General features: G+C 44.5%; 1 protein-coding gene across 7 annotated transcripts in view; it reads right to left on the minus strand.

Moving 5' to 3' along the window:
- Nucleotides 1-24,352, minus strand: part of LOC135237641 (glutamate receptor-interacting protein 2-like) — a 185,110-nt gene that overhangs the window by 43,337 nt on the left and 117,421 nt on the right. For all 7 annotated transcript variants that reach the window (XM_064304958.1, XM_064304957.1, XM_064304960.1 and 4 more), the window contains exons 7-12: nt 22,857-23,002; nt 20,760-20,907; nt 19,069-19,238; nt 11,761-11,898; nt 9,380-9,532; nt 5,458-5,644 (exon numbers count right to left, since the gene is read on the minus strand). In XM_064304958.1, the coding sequence (XP_064161028.1) occupies nt 5,458-5,644; nt 9,380-9,532; nt 11,761-11,898; nt 19,069-19,238; nt 20,760-20,907; nt 22,857-23,002 (942 nt within the window). The remainder of the gene's footprint in view (nt 1-5,457; nt 5,645-9,379; nt 9,533-11,760; nt 11,899-19,068; nt 19,239-20,759; nt 20,908-22,856; nt 23,003-24,352) is intronic.

A 24,352-nucleotide genomic window follows, 5' to 3' on the forward strand; every position in this document is an offset into this window, starting at 1 on the left:
TTGCATTTTCTGCCTTGTCAGATGGTCTTCAATGCACTTTACATACCCTTAAAAAACCTATTAAAAAGTGGGGAGGGTTGTGCTAGGAACACTGTGCTGAGTAAGTAACCATCATATTAAAGTTTTAGTTTAGCCATTAATATACCCCAAACTAACACTGCTTTCTAGCCTTTAGCACACCAATTTAGTACACCATCAAACTTAAAAGTAGTCTAAGCTTCTAACGTCAAAGGTCAAAGAAATTAATAAAATCTGCCTGTCCATCCATTATCTAACCAGCTTGTCCCTGGACAGGGTCACAGCTTCATTTAGAAGGATGTGATATAGACAGTATCTCAATGGGATTAAACCAGGGCAGTAGCTCAAGTGAACTAGCAGAGCTCTGTGTGTAACAGTATGGCCTATAGCCTGGCCTAGGCTCTGGAGAGTCAGGGATTTAAACTCATAAGACTATAGGCTAAATGACTAGAGATAAGAGTACTAGAGACTAGATTGGAATCATTTTAGTCAGTGCTGCATGTCTTTTTTTCAACCAGTTCATCATTATCATTGGCAGGGAGGTTTAACGTTGGGCTTGCAATGCAACCTCAATGGGATTAATCCACACAAAAACAAAATTGTCATCTGGGCTCACTTTAACAGGTCATTTAACAAGGAAATATACAAAATCTTTAAAAAATTAAGCAAAGCCATTAAATTATTTGAAAAGTGCACTGACAGTTCAACAATGTTATTTTTTATTTTAGAAGTCAGAAATTATTATGATAATTTGAAAATTTGTTTATGAGCATTTGTGCCTGGACTTCACCAAAATCACTGGGGTCATTATAAAAAATCTAACCACATTGAAGGCATTATTACACATTTCATCACAAGAAAAACTCACTGATAAATTTTTTAGATGTTAATTACTTATTTATTGATATGATGGTATATTTTTGTGTCCTAAAAACATTACAGCTGCCAGCACCCTGAATAACTTAGCACTCTAAAGCCATTTCAGAAGCAAAATGGCACAAAAAAACAGCACATGCTATCTTATTCAAAATAACCCCAGAAGGGATTTTGTATTGGTGAAATGGAATGTTATTCAAATTGTAGCCAACCCCTGTCTTGACATCATCCTCTCGGGAAAAGGCACTATAAAACGTTTTTGCTATGTAATTGTGATTACATGTTTGACCATATCTTGTTCGACTTTCAGTTTTTGTCTAGTGAGTTTATTTGCTGATTGGATTTTGTGTTTGACCATTGTCATGTTCTATTCAACTCTAATTCTGGCCTTAGTCCTTCTAGTCTCTGCCCAGTGTGGATTTTGTGTGTTTGACTCTATTTCGTTCAATTCGACTTGACTCTCGTTAGCCTCTCTGTTCACTGTTAGTAAGAGCGTTTTTTTCTTTATTATTTGTGAAGGTGACTCTGGGTGGAATTTAAAATCTCTATTGGGGATACGCTATTCGGGCTCTTGGTCTCAGCCTGCAGATTAAGTGTACCGAATCTCAGTGTTTAAAGCCGCCCCGTACCTGGCAAGCCTTCGAAGACTAGCCAGGTTAGTTGATTCTGGATAGGCAGATAGGGACCGGAGTTACTTGTCAGTCTGCAGTGATCATTTACTTTACCCATTACCCACTCTTTTCCCTTTTCCATCATAAACAGTCAAAATGGCTGCTGCTGACAATCCTCCTTGTAATCGGGTCAAAGTTTTAGAAACATTTAATTCCATTGAGCTTTTAAAAATGAATAGTCTCAATCGCGAGGGCATCACAATAATAGTAGAAGGCACAGGAATGCCGTATATGCTCCCAAGCTTCTTTCTTGGCTTTTGAAGCGATCCAAAAATGCGACTCCACATTTCCATTTAATAAGGTCTTTCCTTTCATGAACCACTTGAGCAAAAACTAAAAGCTGTACTTGCATCCAGTTTGGTTTTCGTGTTTTTATTTTCAGGACAATGTAGCATCACATTTGATGTTGCTAGCCTAATAATTAAAAGGATGTTTAAATACACACTGACTCATTATTCTACGAGCTGCCAGACATGTAAGAGGCTGAAAATTAGCCAAATATATAGTTGACTAGTCAGTATATTATTTTTGGTTTCATGTTAAATCAGCAACAAATCTTTATTTGAGTATAGCAACATGATTAGTAGCTTGCTTCTGGCTACAGTATTTCTATGATGAATTTTCTGACACAGACCCATCCCCTATCAACCAATCACAGTGAGCATAGCAGGTAAGCTCATTCATGAAACATAACCTCATTCATAGCAATGAGGTCAACCCAGCCCCTCCCCATTCCTCAGTAAAAGTTGGTCACAGGAACTTTATGAATACAGGTTTTAAGAGGACCCTCTTAGGAGCTTTAAGTGGCACTTAGGAGAACTCTTAGCGCTAAGATAAAATGTTTTGTGAATACGGCTCCAGGGGCACCAGTCTGACAGCCATTGATTTACTGACGTCAGTCTGCAGAAACTTTCCTCATCTTGCCAAGAGGGGTCGGGGCAAGAGAAAATTACTGAACCAGACATGGGTTTCGTTACTTCATTTTAAATTATTTCTTGTGATTCCCAATTGCTTCAGCCAGACATCATTTGCGCCAATGTGAATAGCATGTTTTTGTTTTGATAATTTACACTTGGTCTTAGCCAGCACTTTTAGATTTGTTCCTATGTCGGTCGCTCCCACCCCAGGAGTACATTGAACTCTCTGAACTGTGGTGGTTAGAGTCACTATTTTCACATTTCTCAAAATAGAATTTAGAATTACCAGAGCTCTTTCAACAAGCTTCTCAGCAGGTGTGCTGGGAAGGGGAGGAAAACATGAAAACAGGCTTCTCAGCAGGAGAAAGAAGAAGCAGAAATGGGAGAGGCAGAGGGGCAAAAGAAGCCACCACTTACATCACATCCAGAGTCTGGCAGACTGCAGCCAGTTAGCTCGTGGATGAACTGGAGATGGTTAGAGCTTGAGATTTTGAAACGCTGATAGCATAGCAGCCCAAAAGATTATTTTCGGAGGCAGCAGTCGAAAAAGTGAAGAAAGGATGAAAAACGAAGGAAAAATGATGCTCAGCTGCTGCTGTAGCAAGTAGGCTACGGTGCTCGTATGGTTCAGAAAGCAGACCGGAAAGCATTCCACCATCTTAAATATCTACCCATCCGCCTGCACGGCCTAGTCTTTATTTTAGATCTGTGATGGTGGCATGCCTTGTGTTCTCCTCCATGTTTATGTCTTCTGATTTTACAGCTAGCATGATGAAAGCCATACATTTCTAGAGCAGGGCCAGCCAACCCTGTTCCTGGTGATCTACTGTCCTACAGCTCAGGGGTTCCCCCATTTTCTTTCCTTGAGACCCACCTGTGGGGCTGCAAAATGCACTGAGGCCTCCTGTACTGCAAAACAAATTACTGATACAGATACCGAATATTGAATACGACTGAATATAAGCATTTTAAAAATCTAAATATACTGAAAATATAATAGTAGCACCCAGGCAGAACATATCAGTTCTACAAAGATGCGCATTTGAGAATAATGTTAATAATTAATGTTAAGTCTAAAACACAGGCAGGTTTTCAAATTGGATGGGTGTGCCTAGCTCTGTTTGAATATGGACATTGTATTACATCAAAATATATTGAAATTATGTAATTTTGCAGATTATGTATTTGTGAGAATGAAATAATGTTGATGAAAAAAAAAATTGCCAACTTGCTGGGGTAAATGGGATAGGTGTGCCTGCTCCTCTTTGCACAGTTTGTCCAGCTGAGGCGCTATCTGTGTCAGACTCAGCGTGATATCATCTTCAAAGTCCTGTTTTACACAATAGCTGGTTTTAATTGCTGCCAGTGCTGAAAAAACCAGCCATATACAGATAACTGGTCACAAAGGGCAGGAGAACTTTCAGCACTCGACCAGAGGAAATTCTGTTCAAACTTTCCCCCAAAATACTGTCAAGTGTCACGGTGCAAGGAAGTTGCAGGGTCTGTCACAGGGCAGTTCAGGAGCTGATTTTGTTGATGCACACTGAGGTTTCTTTGTCTTTCTGTGTCCACAGCCACAGCAAAAGGATCACTAATACAATCCCATTCACTGGGCTCTGTCTGGAGGTTAGGGAAGCATTGTCCTAATACCCAAATTTGACATGAAAACCAGAAACAGATTTGGCCCTCGTGGCCACCTCTGATTTTGACAGTGGAAGTGACATGAGAGCCACCTGGAGTGTTTGACCCATCTAAAGCAATGGTGTCCCTTGTTTCTATGGCGCCAGTCTAACTGCACCACTGACAGGACTCCTCAGCACCCTGTCATCGACTCCCCCGGCTACACACCGCCCAGCTTCAGGCCCGACTCCACTCTCTACACACCGCCCAGCTTCAGGCCCGACTCCACTCTCTACACACCGCCCAGCTTCAGGCCCGACTCCACCCTTTACATTACATTACATTACATTACATTCATTTAGCAGACGCTTTTATCCAAAGCGACGTACAAAAAGTGCATTTTCATGATCGTAGACAACTGCTGAACACGGGTTCAGTAAGGTACAATTACTTATTTTGTAAAGCTATTTCTAGCCGAGAACAATGAACACTATCCTGGTCTGACATCTGCAATGCCAAACTAGGCAGAAGAATAAGCTACAGTATTAGGATGAATACAATTTACCAAGAAGTGCAGGGAAGGGGCAACATGTAACAAGTGATAGGAAAAGGTTTTTTTTTTTTTTGTTTTTTTTTTTATATATACAGCGTGGTGGTGGTTATTCTAGGTATAGTCTGAAGAGATGAGTCTTCAGGCCACGGCGGAAGATGGATAGTGAGGGGGAGGTTCAGAGAGGGACGGGGAGTTCGTTCCACCACTGGGGAGCTAGGGTGGAGAAGCTCTGTGATCCCTTTGGGCGGGTGGGAGGGGTTGCAAGACGCCCTGCTGCCGCAGAGCGGAGTGGTCGAGCAGGCACATAGAATTGAGTCATGTCCTGCAAGTAGATGGGGGCTGTCCTGTTGGCGGCAGTGTAGGCAAGGGTCAGGGCTTTGAATCACCCTCTACACACCGCCCAGCTTCAGGACCGACTCCACTCTCTACACACCGCCCAGCTTCAGGCCCGACTCCCCCGGCTACACACCGCCCAGCTTCAGGCCCGACTCCACTCTCTACACACCGCCCAGCTTCAGGCCCGACTCCACCCTCTACACACCGCCCAGCTTCAGGCCCGACTCCACCCTCTACACACCACCCAGCTTCAGGCCCGACTCCACCCTCTACACACCGCCCAGCTTCAGGCCCGACTCCACCCTCTACACACCGCCCAGCTTCAGGCCCGACTCCACCCTCTACACACCGCCCAGCTTCAGGCCCGACTTCCCCGGCTACACACCACCCAGCTTCAGGCCCGACTCCACCCTCTACACACTGCCCAGCTTCAGGTTTCCAGCATCAGCGGACGGGAGCACCTCACCTCTCAGCGGGACTGTCCGGCTCAATGAAGCGGATGACCGGGGGGGCCGAGAGCGTTTCCGTGGCGAAGATGCCCCCTTGGAGCTGGACCCCGAACCCGTTGAGGGGGTCACCCCTCAGGGTGATCTCGCTGGTCTCCGTGTGCACAATCTGCCCACCAGGCCCCACAGAACTAGACGCCAACGACACTGAGGGGGCAGAAAGAGAGAGAGAGTGGTTGAGTTGGAAAGAGAGAACAGTTGGAGGTGGAAAGAGAGAGCAGTTGGAGGTGGAGAGAGAGCAGTTAGAGGTGGAAAGAGAGAGCAGTTGGAGGTGGAAAGAGAGAGCAGTTGGAGGTGGAAAGAGAGCAGTTGGAGGTGGAAAGAGAGAGCAGTTGAAGGCGGGAAGAGAGAGGTTGGAGGTGGAAAGAGACAGAGCAGTTGGAGGTGGAAAGCGGTTGGAGGAGGAAAGAGAGTGGTTGGAGGTGGGAAGAGAGAGGTTGGAAGTGGGAAGAGAGAGGCTGAGTTGGAAAGAGAGAGAGGTTGGAGGTGGGAAGAGAGAGGTTGGATGTGGAGAGCGGTTGGAGGTGGACAGCGGTTGCAGTAGAAAAGAAAGCAGTTGGAGGTGGAGAGAAAGCAGTTGGAGGTGGAAAGAGAGAGGTTAGAAGAGGAAAGAGAGCAGTTGGAGGTGGAGAGTGGTTGCAGGAGAAGAGAAAGCAGTTGGAGGTGGAGAGAAAGCAGTTAGAGGTGGAAAGAGAGAGGTTGGAAGTGGGAAGAGAGAGGTTGGAGGAAGAAAGAGAGAGGGGTTGGAGGTGGGAAGAGAGAGGTTGGATGTGGAGAGCGGTTGGAGGTGGAGAGCAGTTGCAGTAGAAGAGAAAGCAATTAGAGGTGGAGAGAAAGCAGTTGGAGGTGGAAAGAGAGAGCAGTTGGAGGTGGAAAGAGAGAGCAGTTGGAGGTGGGAAGAGAGAGTGGTTGGAGGTGGAAAGAGAGAGCAGTTGGAGGTGGGAAGAGAGAGCAGTTGGAGGTGGAAAGAGAGAGCAGTTGGAGGTGGAAAGAGAGCAGTTGGAGGAGGAAAGAGAGAGAACAGTAGGAGTTGGAAAGAGAGAGAGGTTGGAGGTGGAAAGAAAGCAGTTGGAGGTGGAAAGAGAGCTTTCAACATACTTTCATTATTATTATTAGTATTGTTGTTGTTGTTAATATTATTCATAAACATGTACATTAATATGAAGAAATATCCCGTTATCGATACTCAGTTCTTTAAGATGATTGTAGGATATTATTATTATTACTACAGAATTCTGGGAAGGCAATCCAGTTATTCTCAACCTGCTCTTGGTAAAGTATGGATTTCACCATCAATAATTTAAGCACCTCTCAAAATTGTGAGGTTAATCTCAAAGCCCCTCCAATGAAACTTAAAGATTAACAGCATTATAGCAGGAACTTTTTAACTAGAAATTTTTTTAGGATTAAAATCCCTTTTAATATGATTTTTAGAAGCAAGTTTCAGAAGTTGGCCCCAAGTCTCATGTCCTTTGCAGCACTATGGTCAATTAATGTCAATGACATGAGACTAGTTTGCTGTACCCAAAAATTCAGACTCCATTTTGACCATAAAGTTTGAGAACTGTCTCTTCTGTTGTTCAGTGATCAGCTGTATTAACAGATCAGCTTAGTCACATACTGTTCATATGATAAGGTGATTTCTGACCATAGTAGGCTTGACAAAACCACTGAAAACCATGCTTTTTATGAGTATTTCACACTACAATACTCGTTAAATAAAAGTATAACCTACTGCATTGTTAACTGTGATATTAAACAACTGATCAGTTCTTGTTTGAGTAAAAAGCTGATTACAACATTGTCCATGCAACAGGTGAGAGGTGTTGAATGAAAGTCTACTAAAGTCCACTACTTTTCAGTTAAGTGGAAGGATATACGGGTAACTTCATTTAAAGACAATGATAACATTTCAGTAATTTACATGGACTCACAACATAATACATCATCACTGGAAGGAATAATTTGGTCAAGAAGTATATCACTATAAATCATGGATCTCAAACTCAAATCCTGGCAAGGCCTGACTGCTGGTTTTTAGACCATTTCAACCCTTGATACTTTATTTTTTTAAACAGAAAGCATACAGTCTGTCCCTCTTTCATATGTATAGTGGTGCAGTGAATAGCGCTGTTGAATCCAGGCCGCGCCCACATGTACGCTGGGATAGGCTCCAGCTTGGGCTTTCTGACCGAGAGACCTCAGACATCAGGAATCATTGACTACACCTGCAGCATCATCACGCTGAGCACCAGAGCACCCCAGGGTTGTATGTTCAGCCCACTGCACTTCACACCCATGACTGTTCTGCCAAGAATAGCTCAAATCACATCATCAAGCCTGCTGACAACACAACAGCTGTAGGCCTTATCACCAACAATGATGAGTCAGTATACAGAGAAGAGCTGGATTAGCTGGAAGATAGGGGCAATAACAACAACCTGCCTCTTAATGGAGATACAAAACAAAAGAGATGTTTGTTGTCTTCAGGAAGGCCCATGCTGGCCACTTCCCACTGCCCAACGGCTTCACCATGGAGACGTTCAGCTCTACCACAGTCCTCGGAGTGTACACTGCAGATGACCTCAACAGGACCCGTAACACCACCTCCCTCGCCAAGAAAGGCCAATGGCTTCTTCACTTCCTATGAAGACTGAGGAGAGCAAGCCTCTCCCTCCATCATCACCACATTCTACAGGGTTACCAGTTTGAGTGTCCTGACCAGCCCTATCACTGCCTGGTACGGGAATCGCAGTGCCACCGACCACAAGACCCTGCAGCAGATAGCAAAGATGAACGGAAGCATTAGAGGGGTCACCCTCCCTCCATTCAGGACATTTATCACAAACGCTGCACAAGCGAGGCCTCCTGTATTGTCAGTGACCCCTCCCACCCTTCCCATGTACTCTTTGCCCCCATCCCCTCCCCCCCTTGCTGTCTGGAAAAGGTTCTTCAGTATTGGAGGCAGGTCTTCTACCCCCAGGCAGTCAGGTTCCTCAACTCCCTGCTACCTCCCTCCACCCACTCTAGCTGAGACCCCACTCGCACTAGCCATCACAGAATTTTATTTTGGAACCCTGTTGCACAGCAACCACTTATGAACTACACCCTTTCCCTCCCAGGGATGGTCCAGACTGATGCCATGTTTTCAGAACTTTATCATATCTGTTACATTACAGTCTCTCTCTGGACTGCACCCCTTCGCTCTTTTTGCCCAGATTGCACTCTTTTTGCCCAGATTGCACTTATAATGCTGTGTCAATCCAGTCTATCCATAGAGTACACTGCGGCCACTTTTACTTTAGACTGCCCTGTGTATGTATTTCCCTGTATTTCACCGGTCACGTCAACCACATTACGAGTAGTCTTTTGTATAACAGACAGAGAGGTGATCACAGATCACAGGAAACAAGCTTGTAGTACTCAAGTCCAGGACCATGACTTGTGACTCTGACTCGACCATCTGTGACTTGGGAATTGGCTCGGGCTTGAGGATATTTTGGCTTGGTCTTGGACTTGATTTTACTGTATAAAAGGCTATTCGTGCTGCACAAATAAAAAGGGGGAATCAAAGTCTTTGTCTCTCTGTACTTTAAATCAATTTTGCAGTAGCTGTAAAATGTGATGATTATTTTTTCTTGTAGCCACTTCAGGGCATTAATATGAATACCAAAGAGAGAACTTGGAATGGGACTTAGACTGGTGATTGGGTGACTTGGACCTGGTCTCAGGCTCGACTTGGAGTCGAAGTAAGGTCACTTGACACCACAGCCCTCCAGGACCCGGCGTTTGAGACCCCTGGTGTAAATTAGGGAAGGCAGGATTGGTTGGGCATGTGGGGACTACAGAGATAGAAGAGACGGGATACACTTCTCCACGCACGCGAGCTCTTGTGCTCTTTCTTCCTCTGCCTCCTCTTCAGCATGGAGTTGCGGGGGCTCATGGGATGGGCGGCGCGCGGCAGGGTGGAGGAGTTCTGGCTGGCGAAGCCCGATGTGGCGGTGGACCCGGGCGAGAAGCTGGCGGAGACCAGGGCTGAGGAAACAGAAGGGAAATACAGGTGAGTCCTGATACCAGGGCTGAGGAAACAGAAGGGAAACACAGGAAGCATTGAAGGTCCCGAAGAACACAGTGGCCTTCAACATTCTTAAATGGAAGTTTGGAACCACCAGAACTCTTCCTAGAGCTGCCCGCCAGCCAAACTGAGCAATCAGGGGAGAAGGGCCTAGGTTAGGGGGGTGACCAAGAACCCAATCGTCACTCTGACAGTGCTCCAGATTTCCTCTGTGGAGATAAGAGAACCTTTCAGAAGGACAACCATCTCTGCAGCACTCTACCAATCAGGCCTTTATGGTAGAGTGGCCACTCCTCAGGAAAAGGCAAATGACAGTTTGTTTGGAGTTTGCCAAAAGGCACCTAAAGGACTCTCAGAGCATGAGAAGCAAGATTCTCTGATCTGGTGAAACTAAAATTGAACTCTTTGGCCACAATGCCAAGCGTCACGTCTGGAGGAAACCAGGCACCGCTCATTACTGGGCCAATACCATCCCTATGGTGAAGCATGGTGGTGGCAGCATCATGCTGTGGGGATGTTTTTCAGCAGCAGGAACTGGGACTAGGACTAGTCAGGATCGAGGGAAAGATGAACGGAGCAAAGTACAGAGAGATCCTTGATGAAAACCTGTGCCAGAGCACTCAGGACCTCAGACTGGGATGACCTTCCAACAGGACAATGACTCTAAGCACACAACCAAGACAATGCAGGAGTGGCTTTGGGAAAAGTCTGTGAATGTCCTTGAGTGACCCAGCCAGAGCCTGGACTTGGACCTAATCGAACATCTCTGGAGAGACTAAACATCTCCCATCCAACCTAACAGAGCTTGAGAGGATCTGCAGAGAAGAATGGGAGAAATACCCCAAATACAGGTGTGCCAAGCTTGTAGCATCATACCCAAGAAGACTCGAGGCTGTAATCGCTGCCAAAGGTGCCTCAACAAACAAAGTACTGAGTAAAGGGTCTGAATACTTATGTAAATGTGATATTTCAGTTTTTTATTTTTAATAAATTTGCAAAAATGTATAAACCTGTTTTCACTTTGTCATTATGGGGTATTGTGTGTAGATTGATGAGAATTAAAATTAATTTAATTCCCCGTCCCTCTCCGAACCTCCCCCTCACTACCCATCTTCCGCTGTGGCCTGAAGACTCATCTCTTCAGACTATACCTAGACTAACCACCACCACGCTGTATATTTCACCCTAAATCCCCTTTTTTCATGACACTTGTTACATGTTGCCCCATCCCAGCACCTTTTGGTAATTTGTATTTGTCCTAATACTGTAGCTTATTCTTCTGCCTAGTTGGCTTTGCAGAGGTTAGGTCTGAATAGTGTTCACTGTGTGAACTAAACTGTGTTCTTGGCTAGAAATAGCTGCACAAAATAAGTATTGTACCTTACTGAACCTGTGTTTAGCAGTTGTCTATGACCATGAAATGCACTTTTTGTACGTCGCTTTGGATAAAAGCGTCTGCCAAATAAATGTAATGTAATGTTGATAATAAGGTTGTATCGTAACAAAATGTGGAAAAAGTGAAGGGGTCTGAATACTTTCCAAAGGCACTGTAGATAGACAGATAGATAGATAGATTCTTCATCGTCCACTTCTGTGGAAATTTGCCTTCGGCTTCACCATAGTTGCCGTAAAATAAAAACAAGTAGTCACGCAATGCAGACCAAAAAATTACATAATAGTGTCAATTAGGTCAATACACAGCCCGAACAACCCTACGTACATAACAACATGACAAACAGAGACTTCAACTTACGATTGTTAGAGTGCTATGGTAGAGATTAGTAAGTCAAAACAAGGATTCATCAAAGGAATGGCATGCGGAATGAAAGACTTCTTAAATGTGTTTTTTTGAGGCTCTAGGTACTCTATAGCACCTCCCAGAGGGGAGGACGTCAAACTCATTATTTAAGCCTCCAACATGCAAGCAATTTCCTCCGTTCTGTATTAGGTATTACTAGACTGCATTAATGGCTCAGCTCTATAGGGTGGTACATATAATATATGTACAGTACACTGTCACCCATTTCTGATACCGCATACAATTACAAACTGCAATGTGCAACATGACACACTGTGTATGTGCAATGCATGCATTCATATATTAATTTTGCCGTGATAATTAAAAAAATGGACATAGGTAGAATATAAAAGCCGAAATCCATTTTACTCAGCTGTTGAGTTTAATTACATTTGCAGTAGTCTTGGCTGTTGATGGGGTTACTGGAGGACGTCCATGTTGGCGTCTTGCAGTGGCTCGGGTGCTGGGTATGGCAGTAGTTGACACAGGGGTCCCAAGAATGTGGATGGTCACTCTTTTGCACTTTCACTGCATAGAAAAAAACATACAAAACACAGTTTATAATCAGCCACAGTTACCAATGAGGTGAGTTTCAACAGCATCCAGTTTCCCAGTACTACTTGAAATGATGTAACATTTTAGCTACCGTGTTTGTGAAATGATTTATTCTCCTACCAAGAGTTCTGTAAATGAACAGGTACTACATGCATTCCCATTAGAACAGAGACAGTTCAAATTAATCCAACATCTCTAATACTCTGACACAGTTCTGATTTAATGCATTTTCAAATGTAATAACTGCAGCAAAATGCAATCAGTCACTCTTTGTGTTACCTTAGGTCATGTAATTTTACATCCTTGAGTATAGTCCACAAAGGACAGCAGAAAACACAGAATTTACAGATGAAAATGTCAGTTATATGTTAACTGTTCAAACATTAGAATTGTGCACTTTTCTGATTAACTAAACAATTAACAAGTTAGATTTTTCACACAGCATTTTCACCTTGTGCAAGGATATGCAGAGACAGGATAGTGGCGCACTGCAATATGACGGCCTGCGTGTTGTTGCTGGGAAGGGTTATTAAATGAAAGCATCACGGAGGAGTGTTTCATTAGCATTTTTATCATTAATAATCATAATGCAGCGGGGCTCGTCGCAAAGCCTGCTTCTCCATAATCTGCTGGGTCTGCTCCCGTCACGTTTGAATGATAATATCCTGCTCTAATGCCTCTGATTGAAAAAGATATTCTCAGCAGGAGGAAGGAACAAACCCATTTGAGCTTGACTAATGAAGTCCTCAGCCAACAGCACACTTTATAATGGCGAGTGGATGTGCGTTGTGCGCTTAAACTGTTATTCCTCATCCTGCCCTGTAGATGGCGCCCTGTCTCAGAGCCTGCCATTCAGAACCTGTCCCCAGGCGGGCAGTTTTGTTTGGGGGGCTTGTTTCTGACCTTTATGTGTGAGTTTTGAGAAACTGTTGGACTGGTACATGCAATTTTTCTGACTTATCAAATATTCAATATTTGAATATCAAAATTTGTCTTTAACTTCGACGTATATAGGCGGATGCAACAGTTACAATTTTTCTTCACAAAATCAAGTTTGACGAGATAGTTCTGAACTCAAAAAAATAATTATGTTTGTTAGAAACAAAATGCATATTTGCTAGATCAGAGTTAGATCAGAGTTAAGGACAAACGTTGATGGAATGTCGGCCTTATGTCAGGGGTGTCTGCCTAGCCTACTTCCTGCTTAATCGGGTCTTTCGGTGTTGAAATCATAAAGCCACTCGCTAGACTATCACGGCGACATATCTGTATTTTGGAAGATGTCACTGCACAGAGAGACTGTGAATCCAGGTGAATGAATACCCACTCTGGGATTTGTTTAGCCAGGGTCTAAGTGAAACCCGTCCTCATGTACACAAACTGGCAGAACAGCACTGTGCGTCTGTTCCTTAGGCTTGATTGGTACTGAAGAATACCAGCGGCTGGGGGTTTGTGAAGGCAGTCCACCTGTTTGTGCTGATTTCTCGCCTGAGGCTGTAACAGGGGGCATAAGGGGGCAGCCTGCTCTGAATGACGCGTGGTCCCTCCCCAGGTGAGGAGACAGGTGATGCTTATCGGAGCGTGCCTGACACGCTTAGGCAGAAAGAACACAAACAAGCAGATGAACGTCAATCATAAGTTTGGGGCTTCCGAGCCGAATTGAGCCGAAAGAATACGGGGGAGAGAAAGTTTATTCCAAGGCAAAGTATTAGCATCAACCGGACCGGCTCTCTGTCATATTAATCTGGGATTAAGTGGCCTTAACTACGGTCTGAGTGACAGTTTGAGGGACCCAGTTAAAACTTATCTTGAAGTGTGTGGCGCTGTCTTGTTTGCCAGGCAGCAGGTTAACCGCCGAAGTCACCAAAGAGGACAGCCACCACGACAGGGGGGAAGAAACAGCTGGTAAGCGTGTTTCCTTTCTTCGCCAAATGCAAAATGGCAAATCCTCACTCCTCACAGCTTACGCTAAGCTCATCCCGCACAACTTTCTAAGGAATGCAATTCTTATCTTCATTCAGGAGGATAAAAAAAGTTGGTGACGGGGAAAAATGATGACACTGGAGCCATTGACAAAAAACCGATGTGACAGCCGAAAGCTCAAATCTCCTAAAGAGATTAAAATACTGACTCTTAAGGTGACATCAACCGTTTAAAAAAAGCCATGAATCTTAAATCGGAGGTAAGAACATGTTGACGGTTGATTACTCATCCGCTAATTTCCCTGTGCGCGCAGCTGCATGCGAGACAAATTGTTTTGCAGGATTTATGGATGTTTTTCCTCCATGTGCAGGAGCACAGACATGCTGCAAGCACCTACTCTATTATGCTTTTTTAGTTTAAATTTTAATCATACTGTATCACCAAAATGCAATGAAAACTCTCCATAATGATAATACTCCATAATGCTTTAATTAAAGGAAACACACCCATACTGCAATACTAAAGATTATGAATCTTGGAAGACAAACAGATATGATTCTGAACATTAATATAATTCTTCGGCAATGAGCACAACCAAATATTACACGTGACAAGAGCATTAGTAACTTTGTGTTTTACATCAAGTCCCCCTTCCAAAAAAGATATTGATCTGAATGGGGGTTTCCTGGTGAAATAACAGTAAAATAAAAATAAAATATTTCAAAATTGACACCCATAGATGTTTGACAGCATTCCCTGAACTTAAGAGCTATAAACATTCTGCATTACCTGTAATTAATTTTCACAAGTCAGAGTTAAGGCAGAGACAATTTCTGACCAATAAATCCATGTCTCCGATACACACAGCCAATAAAACTGTGTCCCCCACACAACCAATTAAACTGTGTCTCCCTTACACATCCAATAAAACTGTGTCTCCCCAACACACAGTCAATAAAACTGTGTCCCCGACACACACTCAATAAAACAGTGTCCCCCACACACAACCAATAAAACTGTGTCCCCCCACACACAGCCAATAAAACTGTCTCCCCAACACACAGTCAATAAAACTGTGTCCCCGACACACAGTCAATAAAACTGTGTCTGCCATCCACCCAATAAAACTGTGTCCCCAACACACAGCCAATAAAACTGTGTCCCCCAAACACAGTCAATAAAACTGTGCCCCCCGCAGATGCCCAGTAAGACTGCTTAGTTCTGCTGTCCTGTACACATGCCTTACAAGTGAGACTCTAGCTTGTGTGTGTCTGCATGCTAAAATTAAAAGTTCTAATTGTTGACCCAGTTAAGAGTAGCAATAAATTGGATAAATTGGACCATGAATCATATCCTGGAAGGAAATATTCGTCTGCACGCATTAGGAACTTCGTGTCCCTCAAGGAGACCTGCAAACTCTCTGCCCCTGCCACTGCCAACCAGCATTTTACATGCATAGTGATGCATAGTGTATGTCCTCTGCTGGTTTACATTCCAACAGTGAGGGCTGCCATTTGCTGAAGCATTCTTGGGATTTAATCTACATAGGAAGAGCACACAGTTCTGAAAATCAAATCTATTCGCCTCACGCAACACTTTCCATCGAAAGGGTAGAAAATCTTGTGTGCTCCATCAGGCAATGTTACATCACTACAAGTGGGTTCAATAAAATGTTTCTTATTTCATGTAGAATGCTTAAGGTCCATCCATCCGTTATCTATACCAGCTCATCCTGAGGAGGTTTTAGATAATGGATGTCCAAAGACAAGCAGGTAAGCTAATCGGAGACTCCAAATTTCTAATAGGTATGAGTGTGTGAGTGAATGGTGTGTGCCCTTCAATATATTGGCAGCCTGTCCAGGATGTATTCATGCCTCTCACCCAATGCATGCTGGGATAGGCTCCAGCACCCCCCGCAACCCTGCTCAGGATAAGTGGGTATAAATAATGGATGGATGCCAAGAAACTGGCTTTGACATGGAAACAATGAATAAGTTAATAGTGAAGACTGTCATATTTAATTTGTTGGTATTTACAAACGTATTGGGTGAGCCGTGTAAGAATTACAACCCGTTTTATACATACATAGTTCCCCCATTTGAGGGAACCAAAATTAATTGGACAATTGGTTTCTTAACTGTTTCTTGGCCAGTTGTGCATCAGCATCCTTAGTTAATGCACAACAAAGCTAAAAGGTCTAGAGTTGATTATAGGTATGGCATTTGCATTCGGGGTCTGGGGATGAATACTTTTGTAATGAGAATTTGTTTGTAAAAAGACTTGTTGAATAAAAAATATTTTTGTATCGTATATGTGTTGAATATACTGGGTGAGTGAAGGGGAAATGCCTTACAATCTAAAGGTTTTAACAGGACAGAATGTGGAAGTTCACCGTGGGCGAATACTTTCACTTCCTGAAGTTCAGGAGAGGTGAATACTCTGAAGGCACTGCAAGGGGAATTTAAGAGGCGGTGTTTTTGCCCACCCGTGGGGTTTGAGCTTAACTTGGGCAAATTTATGGTTTCCATGTGCCACTCAATATCAAAGATAATCTAGTGTGCATGGCTGAACACCTGCTGAGAACACACACTTAACTTTCTCTTAGCGCAAAACGCTTGAATATGTGCATGAATAAATCTGCCAGGGCAAAACAGGGTCACAAACGAAAATGTAGTTTGTAGCAAACAGCAGAGCCAGGCACACTAAATATACATCTTACAAGCCACACTTCTATTTAGGGACCTGTTTAGACCTGCAAGATTTACACATGTACTAAAGCATCTTTTGCTTTAAGTTTAAGCTATGGCTTGTAAGAAACAGCAAGGGATCCAGGAACACACTGACATGTATATTTTACAAGCCATACTTTGACTTGGGAATTTACTTTGAGATGAAAACAAGTTGCCTGGAAACATATGGGTTTTCAGCTCAAGTCCAAGTGCTTTAAATAATTAATTAACATGCAAACTTAAAAGTGTCTTTTTGTATATTACACTGGTTTTATTCAATTAAGGTGAAAGTAGTGTTCAGTTGACTTGAATAAAGAGAACCGTTCCGTGTGAGACAATCACTGATTATTCTAGAATAGAAAGGTTCTGCGTGAGACGATCACTGATCATTCTAAAAGAGAACAGTTCTGCACGAGAAGATCACTGATCATTCTACAGAGAACCACTCTGCGTGAGATGGTCACTGATCATTCTACAGAGAACCACTCTGCGTGAGATGGTCACTGATCATTCTACAGAGAACAGTTCTGCGTGAGACACTCACTGATCATTCTACAAGTTGTCTCATTTCTTAATCAAGCAAATGAGATGGATACTGATGTTCTCTACATCTGTAAGTCACTCTCTGGATAAGACTTGCTCAGTGTTTGTAATGTCATGTAATATAAATACTATATTTTTGGATTCTGAGTCTCTGCTATTGGATTAAGATATATCATACGTATTTAAAAAGCTTTGGGTTTAACAGCATGCATATTAAATGCTGGCAGTATTAAGCAATAAGCCCCACCCTAACTCTGTTGCTATATATTATAAAAAGTACAAGCTTTGTAAAATATGGGTGACAAAGGGGGAAGAAACAAAAGCTACAGGCATTTCTGTAACAGTGGCTGACAGTAACTAGACACTAAGCTGATCTGAGGCTGACTTACATAAAGGTTGCCATGTCAATAAAATCTAGATACATGCTGATCGTATGCTGTTTTAATGATCAAGGTACACCATATTTACAATTCATTTAAAATGACAAGTAATAGGCTACCAAGTGTGGTGATATTTAAATAATTTTTCAAACATGTATGCCATTTAACTTGTCTGCATTCCACTCATTTGAACATAAAAGTATATATTTTATGTTCAAATCACGGAATATTGTAATAGAATGGCTGAACTGTATGTACTGTAAGACCCACTACTGTGAACTTGGATAAAGCTGTCATTGTTCTGTTAATTGCACCTTTTGATTTGAGAATATTAAATATAGTTATGTAATCTCAGTTTTGATATAGTTATTTTTATTACTTAATGTGCACATGCACCCCTGTATTACTGGTTTAAAGACAGTTTAATGGCTTCCACAAAGCAGGTAGAACTAGTGTACTAGGAGGCTTCCAATGTACTTAAACTCAACACATCCACTCAGCTATTAATGAACAAGAATAAATAACCTCTAACACATTTTTGGGTCCTGGATTTACTGAACCACGTGTTCACCTGGCCACACTAGGAAGTGGTAATGAACACCACTATAAAATAATAATAATAATAATAATAATAATAATAACAATAATAATAAAAATAATAATGATTAGGAGTATTACTATATTACTACAGAGTATATGTCTTGTATTGTGATTAGTATCGTTTGGGTCCACTCCCTGGGCAATCCCTACTCTCTGTGCAGGAACACCTTCCCCCTCTGTACTGTAGTTCTTGGGGCCCCGCCCACTCACCAAAGTTTTGGGGTCCCGCCCACTAACCATAGTCCTAGGGCCCCACACACTCACCGGAGTTCTAGGGCCCCACCCACTCAACAGAGTTCTAGGGCCCTGCCCTCTCACCAAAGTCCTGGGGCCCCACCCAAAACCCACTCACCAAAGTCCTGGGGCCCCACCCACTCACTGGAGTCCTGGGACCCCAAAACCCACTCACCAAAGTCGTGGGGCCCCATCCACGCACTGGAGTCCTGGGCACCACCCACTCACTGGAGAACTGGGGCCCCATCCACTCACCAAAGTCCTTGGGCCCTGCCCACTCACAAAGTTCTGGGGCCCCACCCACTCACCAAAGTCCTGGGGCCCCGCCTACTCACCAAAGTCCGGGGGCCCCAACCACTCACCGAAGTCCTGGGGCCCCGCCCACTCACCAAAGTTCGGGGGCCCCAACCACTCACTGGAGTCCTAGGGCCCTGCACACTCACCAAAGTCCTGGGGCCCTGCCCACTCACAAAGTCCTTGGGCCCCACCAAAACCCCACTCACCGAAGTCCTGGAGCTCCACCCACTCACTGGAGTCCTGGGCCCCACCCACTCACTGGAGTCCTGGGACCCCAAAACCCACTCACCGGAGTCCTGGGGCCCCGTCCACTCACTGGAGTCCTGGGGCCCGACCCACTCACCGGTGTACGGAGGCCCCGCCCACTCTCCGGAGTCCTGGGGCCCCGCCCACTCATCCGGAGGCCCCCACACTCCCCAGAGGCCCCGCCCACTCACCTGTGTCCTGTGGCTTGCTGGGCAGCCGGCTGTGGTGGGCGGGCAGGATCTCCAGCTTGGCCTGGTCCGCCGTGCTGGCCAGCAGCTGAGTGGCCTCCAGCAGCGTGCAGTGCTCCGTGCTCGTCCCGTCGATGGACAGGATGTGGTCCCCCACGTGCAGCGCCCCGCATCTGGAGGAGGGGCGTGAGGCAGAACCATGAAAGACACACGCTGGCATATTCAAAATCAACATAATCCACCAAGACTAGTTCTTTCATAGATATACATGGGTCAGCTGCTTTTATACCTAGCTAGAGAGCCACATTCGACAGACATTTCTTCATTTCACAACACAGCACAAGTACAATCAAGTTCATACAAGTAGATGAGCACAGACATCAACTCATGAAGAAAAAATGTAACTAATTTTATTCACATAACAAAATGTGTGACCCTGCACACTTTATTATTAAGCAGAGTATGTGTCTCTCTGCTCGCTCCTGCAGCCCGAGCTCATGACCACACTTCAGGTGACCAGCGCCCTTTTTCCGAAGCAGGATTACTGAGTTAGCTGGATAACTGTGCTGAGTAAAATCCTGTATCACAGAGCAGGATTACTGAGTTAGCTGGATAACTGTGCTGAGTAAAACCCTGTATCACAGAGCAGGATTACTGAGTTAGCTGGATAACTGTGCTGAGTAAAACCCTGTATCACAGAGCAGGATTACTGAGTTAGCTGGATAACTGTGCTGAGTAAAACCCAGAACCCTCCCATATCTGGAACATGGACTGAAGTAAAAAGAGCAGTTCCGGGTTTTACTCAGAGTAGTTATCCAGCTAACTCAGTAAGCCTTCATGAAATACATACTTGACTCCTGCTTAATTTGTAGTATTGGGTATGAGAAGCAAGCATGTGTCATAAATAAAATTTGTTTGTTGTTTTATTATTATTATTATTATTATTATTAGTATTATTAGTATTATTATTATTTCTGAGACTGTACATATTTTCCTGTGAGTCCATCTTGTAAAAATGGCTAATTAGAATTTATAATGAATAAGAGAGGTTCAGGTGACTATGATTAGGCTACTTTCGAAGCTTGATATTTTCACTTGATTTACAGTATCAGTGACACGTAAAATGCATTGCCCCCCTGCCACATGTATGTTCCATTATCATAGCCCATTTTATTGACCCTAGTCGTAGCTGAAATATATACTGGTATTTCCTGATACGATTGTGCATCCATACTATTTCAGTAGTGGCAGCTCTCGCCGCGTCTTGCGTTCAAAACCTGCCTCCATGACTCAGCTATGAGTTACTATGACAACGGTTGTAAGTAATGTTCCAGATGTTTTTCCAGAAATTGAGATGCATGTCCTGTAGACTAAAACCCACTAAAACTAGCATGTTTTAATTTCTGGACCATATTATTGTTGGGCAGGGTTATCAGGGTGAAGTTTTCCTTTAAACTGCACAAGCCAGACATCTGTATCAGACTGCCAGCAGCAGAGCAGCATCAGAGCAGAAACACCGACACTGGCAGCTGCTCTGCAGTGCTACAGCACTCCCAGCCATTCTGCGCCCTAGAGCACTGGTGTGCTTGGAAAGTAACCATGTCACAGGCAAAGAAAGTGTCGCAGCGGCACAAGATGCACAGATCACAGGAGCGTGAGATGCGGTGGCAGGTATGACTGTGAGAGAGAAGCACCTGTCCACGACGCTGGCGGCTTTGATCTTGTCGATGACGATGACCTGCTTGTTCCTGTGCGTGGCGGTCGCCAGCGTGATGCCCAGGGCCGTCCCGGGAGACTTGGCGATTTCCACCAGCAGGGGGCCGGAGGCGTTCGTCACCGTATCTGAGCGCCACAGACAAGGCAGCACAACAGTGAGCATCAACGGTGGTGACGTGAAACCTTGCAGGGCAGTTCCCTTCACACTAGAAAGGCGTGTTTTCACTGCCTTAAACCGCCCAGTGGCATCAGGCTCATCCAGCATAGCAGCCTCGATTTCAGCCCCCACAGTGGCCTAATTTCATACAGATCATGAAACATTATGTAGAAAATGAAAATTGTCTTGAAATAAAGGACACGACTGTATCAAATTCAACACTTTTATTTCTAATTCATATCGGGTTCGTTATATAGGTAAGGGAAAATGTGCCAAGGCGTTTTACAAGCAGTCGATTATTTTAGTGTGATTATATCGGCAAAATTAGTTTTGATAGCGCTTGACCCAGCAATTTGTATCAAAGCATTGGTCATTCAGTTGCTGAATAGCGTGCTGGAGGAGAGAGAAACCCATTCACACCTGGGCATCCGTACATGTTACCTACTGTCTGGCAGGGGGGTTTGTGAAGAAAATGGCACAAAATGCCTGTATTTCCTTAATGAGTCGATTTTTTGGAATTCTAGCAACGCAGTTATTTTAGTCATTTGCATTTTTGGAGTAATTTGCATTTGAGGGCTGGGGTGGGCGAAGAGGGGTCACCACTTCTCTCTGTGACCACAGCGGGTGGCAAACTCGCAGTCTGGGGGGAGGGGGAGGTGGGCTGGGGTGAGTGGAGAGGGGTCACCACTTCTCTCTGTGACCCCATCGGGTGGCAAACTCGCTGTCTCGGGGAGGGGGAGGGGGAGGTGGGCTGAGGTGGGAGGAGAGGGGTCACCACTTCTCCCTGTAACCATTTCGGGTGTCAAACTCGCCACTCAACCAGATGAAAAATATCATCTCTAATCGGCCACTTCAAGACCAGGTGAGGGGAGAGTGTAGGGAAAGAAGTGCCTCTTAACGTCTGATGTTTTCAGAAGGCGGGGAGTTTTTCTTGTTTTTCCCGACAAACACTCCGTAACCTTTTTCCTCTGTGGGGGAGTGGTGGGATGAAGCAACTGAGCTTATCTGAGCTTCGCTTGTCCAACATTCTGTGAGGTTTTTTGTTTTCTTTATTTAAGGTAAATTATTATTTGTTTTCTAGAACTCTTGGGTTGTCTATGGACTTTCACTTATTAAAACCTCTGTCCTTTTCCTACCTGTATAACTTAAGTTAAAAAAAACACTTAAGTATTCGAAATAAATTAATTCAGTCACAGCATTCGTTTTACAATGGTCCAACCCTCAATCACAGCACAACAGAGGCTTGGATTCAACCAACCTTTATACTTAACCCTAACCCCTAAATAAGTGCTGTAACATAAATCCCAATATAATGTTGATTACATTCTTCACAAACAAAGTTTGGTGAGTTTATACCAAATTATGTTTGCATGAAATAAAAAATAAAAGTTTGGTATAGTTTTATACCAAAATGAACCACCAACTGTGTTTGAAAAAGAGAAACTCTAACATACATTTATGTTTCAGTTCAAGGAGTATATTAAATTCATGCCTCTCTCCTTTGCTCTCATGCTTAGCGATTTCAGTGAGTGCGTGTGTGTGTGTATGTGAGACTCAATTTCAGTGAGTGCTCATGTGTATGTGAAGCTCAGTTTCAGGGAGTGCTCATGTGTGTGTGAGGCTCAATTTCAGGGAGTGCTCGTGTGTGAGGCTCAATTTCAGGGAGTGCTCGTGTGTGTGAGGCTCAATTTCAGGGAGTGCTCACGTGTGTGTGAGGCTCAATTTCAGGGAGTGCTCATGTGTGTGAGGTTCAATTTCAGTAAGTGCTTGTGTGTGTGAGGCTCAATTTCAGTGAGTGCTTGTGTGTGTGTGAGGCTGAATTTCAGCGAGTCCTCATGTGTGTGTGAGTGTGTGTGTGTGTGAGTGTGTGTGTGGGTGGAGCTCGATTCCAGCGAGAGCTCAAGTGGGCGGGGCTCACCCATGATGGACACGTCGTACTCGATCTGGAACAGGGCCTCCTGGCCGCACTGGGTGAGCACGGTCAGGGCATCGGCATGGCTAGCGCTGTGCAGGGGCACCCCATCCACACTCAGGAGACGGTCACCCACTTTCAGAGTGCCCTCTCTGTGGGGGAGAGGGAGAGAGAGAGGGAGGGAGGGAGGGAGGGAGAGAGGGAGAGAGAGAGGGAAAGAGGGAAAGGGAGGGACGGACAGGGAGGGAGAAGAGAGAGGGAGGAAAATGGAGGGATGAAGGGAGAGAGGGAAGGAAGAGGGAAACGGAAGGAGGGACAGGGAAGGAGAGAGAGGGAAAAGGGAAAGGGAGGGAGGGACAGGGAGGGAGAGAGGGAGGGAAGAGGGAAAGGAAGGGATCCCAATCACACTATAAATCAATCACACAGTCAATAACATAACTCCCCACCCACTATTTAATATTAATCAGTACCATGCACCATAATTCCCTGCCACTTCTTTAATAATAATCTTTAATATTAATCAGTAGCATGTGGTGTAATTGCCAACCCCCCTCTTTAATATTTATGATTAATCAGTAATGTAACACCCTCCCTTTCCCTCACTGGCCCAGAGACAGCATCAGTGGGTCCCATTAGGGGATTGTGATGTGCGCAAGGCTCAGGTAAAACGGGCTCCGGCAGGAAGTGCTGGGGAACGGAAGAGAGAGACTCTTAGAGGTCCATCTGCTTTCAGGGGTATTTAACCAGCCTTCATCTGGCTCCAGAGCTGTAGAAAGAGGCAGACTGCTGTGTTCCTGTGTAACCCTGACTGCGTAATCCCAATTGTGTAACCCCGACTGTGTAATCCCAACTGCGTAATCTCAACTGTGTAACCCCGACTGTGTAATCCTAACTGCGTAATCCCAACTGTGTAATCCCAATTGTGTAACCCCGACTGTGTTATCCCAACTGTGTAATCCCAATTGTGTAACCCGACTGTGTAATCCCAACTGCGTAATTCCAACTGTGTAATCCCGACTGTGTAACCCCGACTGTGTAATCCCAACTCTGTAATCCCAATTGTGTAACCCCGACTGTGTAACCCTGACTGTGTAACCCCAACTGTGTAATCCCAACTGTGTAACCCCGACTGTGTAACCCTGACTGTGTAATCCTGACTGTGTAACCCTGACTGTGTAACCCCGACTGTGTAATCCTGACTGTGTAACCCTGATTGCGTAATTTCGACTGCAACACACCAGGAAAATGGCTGGAGGCAGGTCTGGCTGTGTGACCCTGATGCATGTAGAGCTGGATGTGGTTCGGGGGGAGCAGCGCTAGCCGATGTTAGCTGTAACTCTAACACTCTAGACACTAACGCGCCTATTGGGGTTTGGGCCCCACGGGCGCAGGGGAGGGTACATCAGCGAACCGGCGCATTCCGTCTTGTTTTCCATGACCTGTCACGTCTCCGTTCAGACCCATGAGAATGATTTGAAAAACATGCTACCTCCACGGGGGGT

Source organism: Anguilla rostrata, chromosome 13, assembly GCF_018555375.3.
Source record: "Anguilla rostrata isolate EN2019 chromosome 13, ASM1855537v3, whole genome shotgun sequence".
NCBI lineage: Eukaryota > Metazoa > Chordata > Actinopteri > Anguilliformes > Anguillidae > Anguilla > Anguilla rostrata.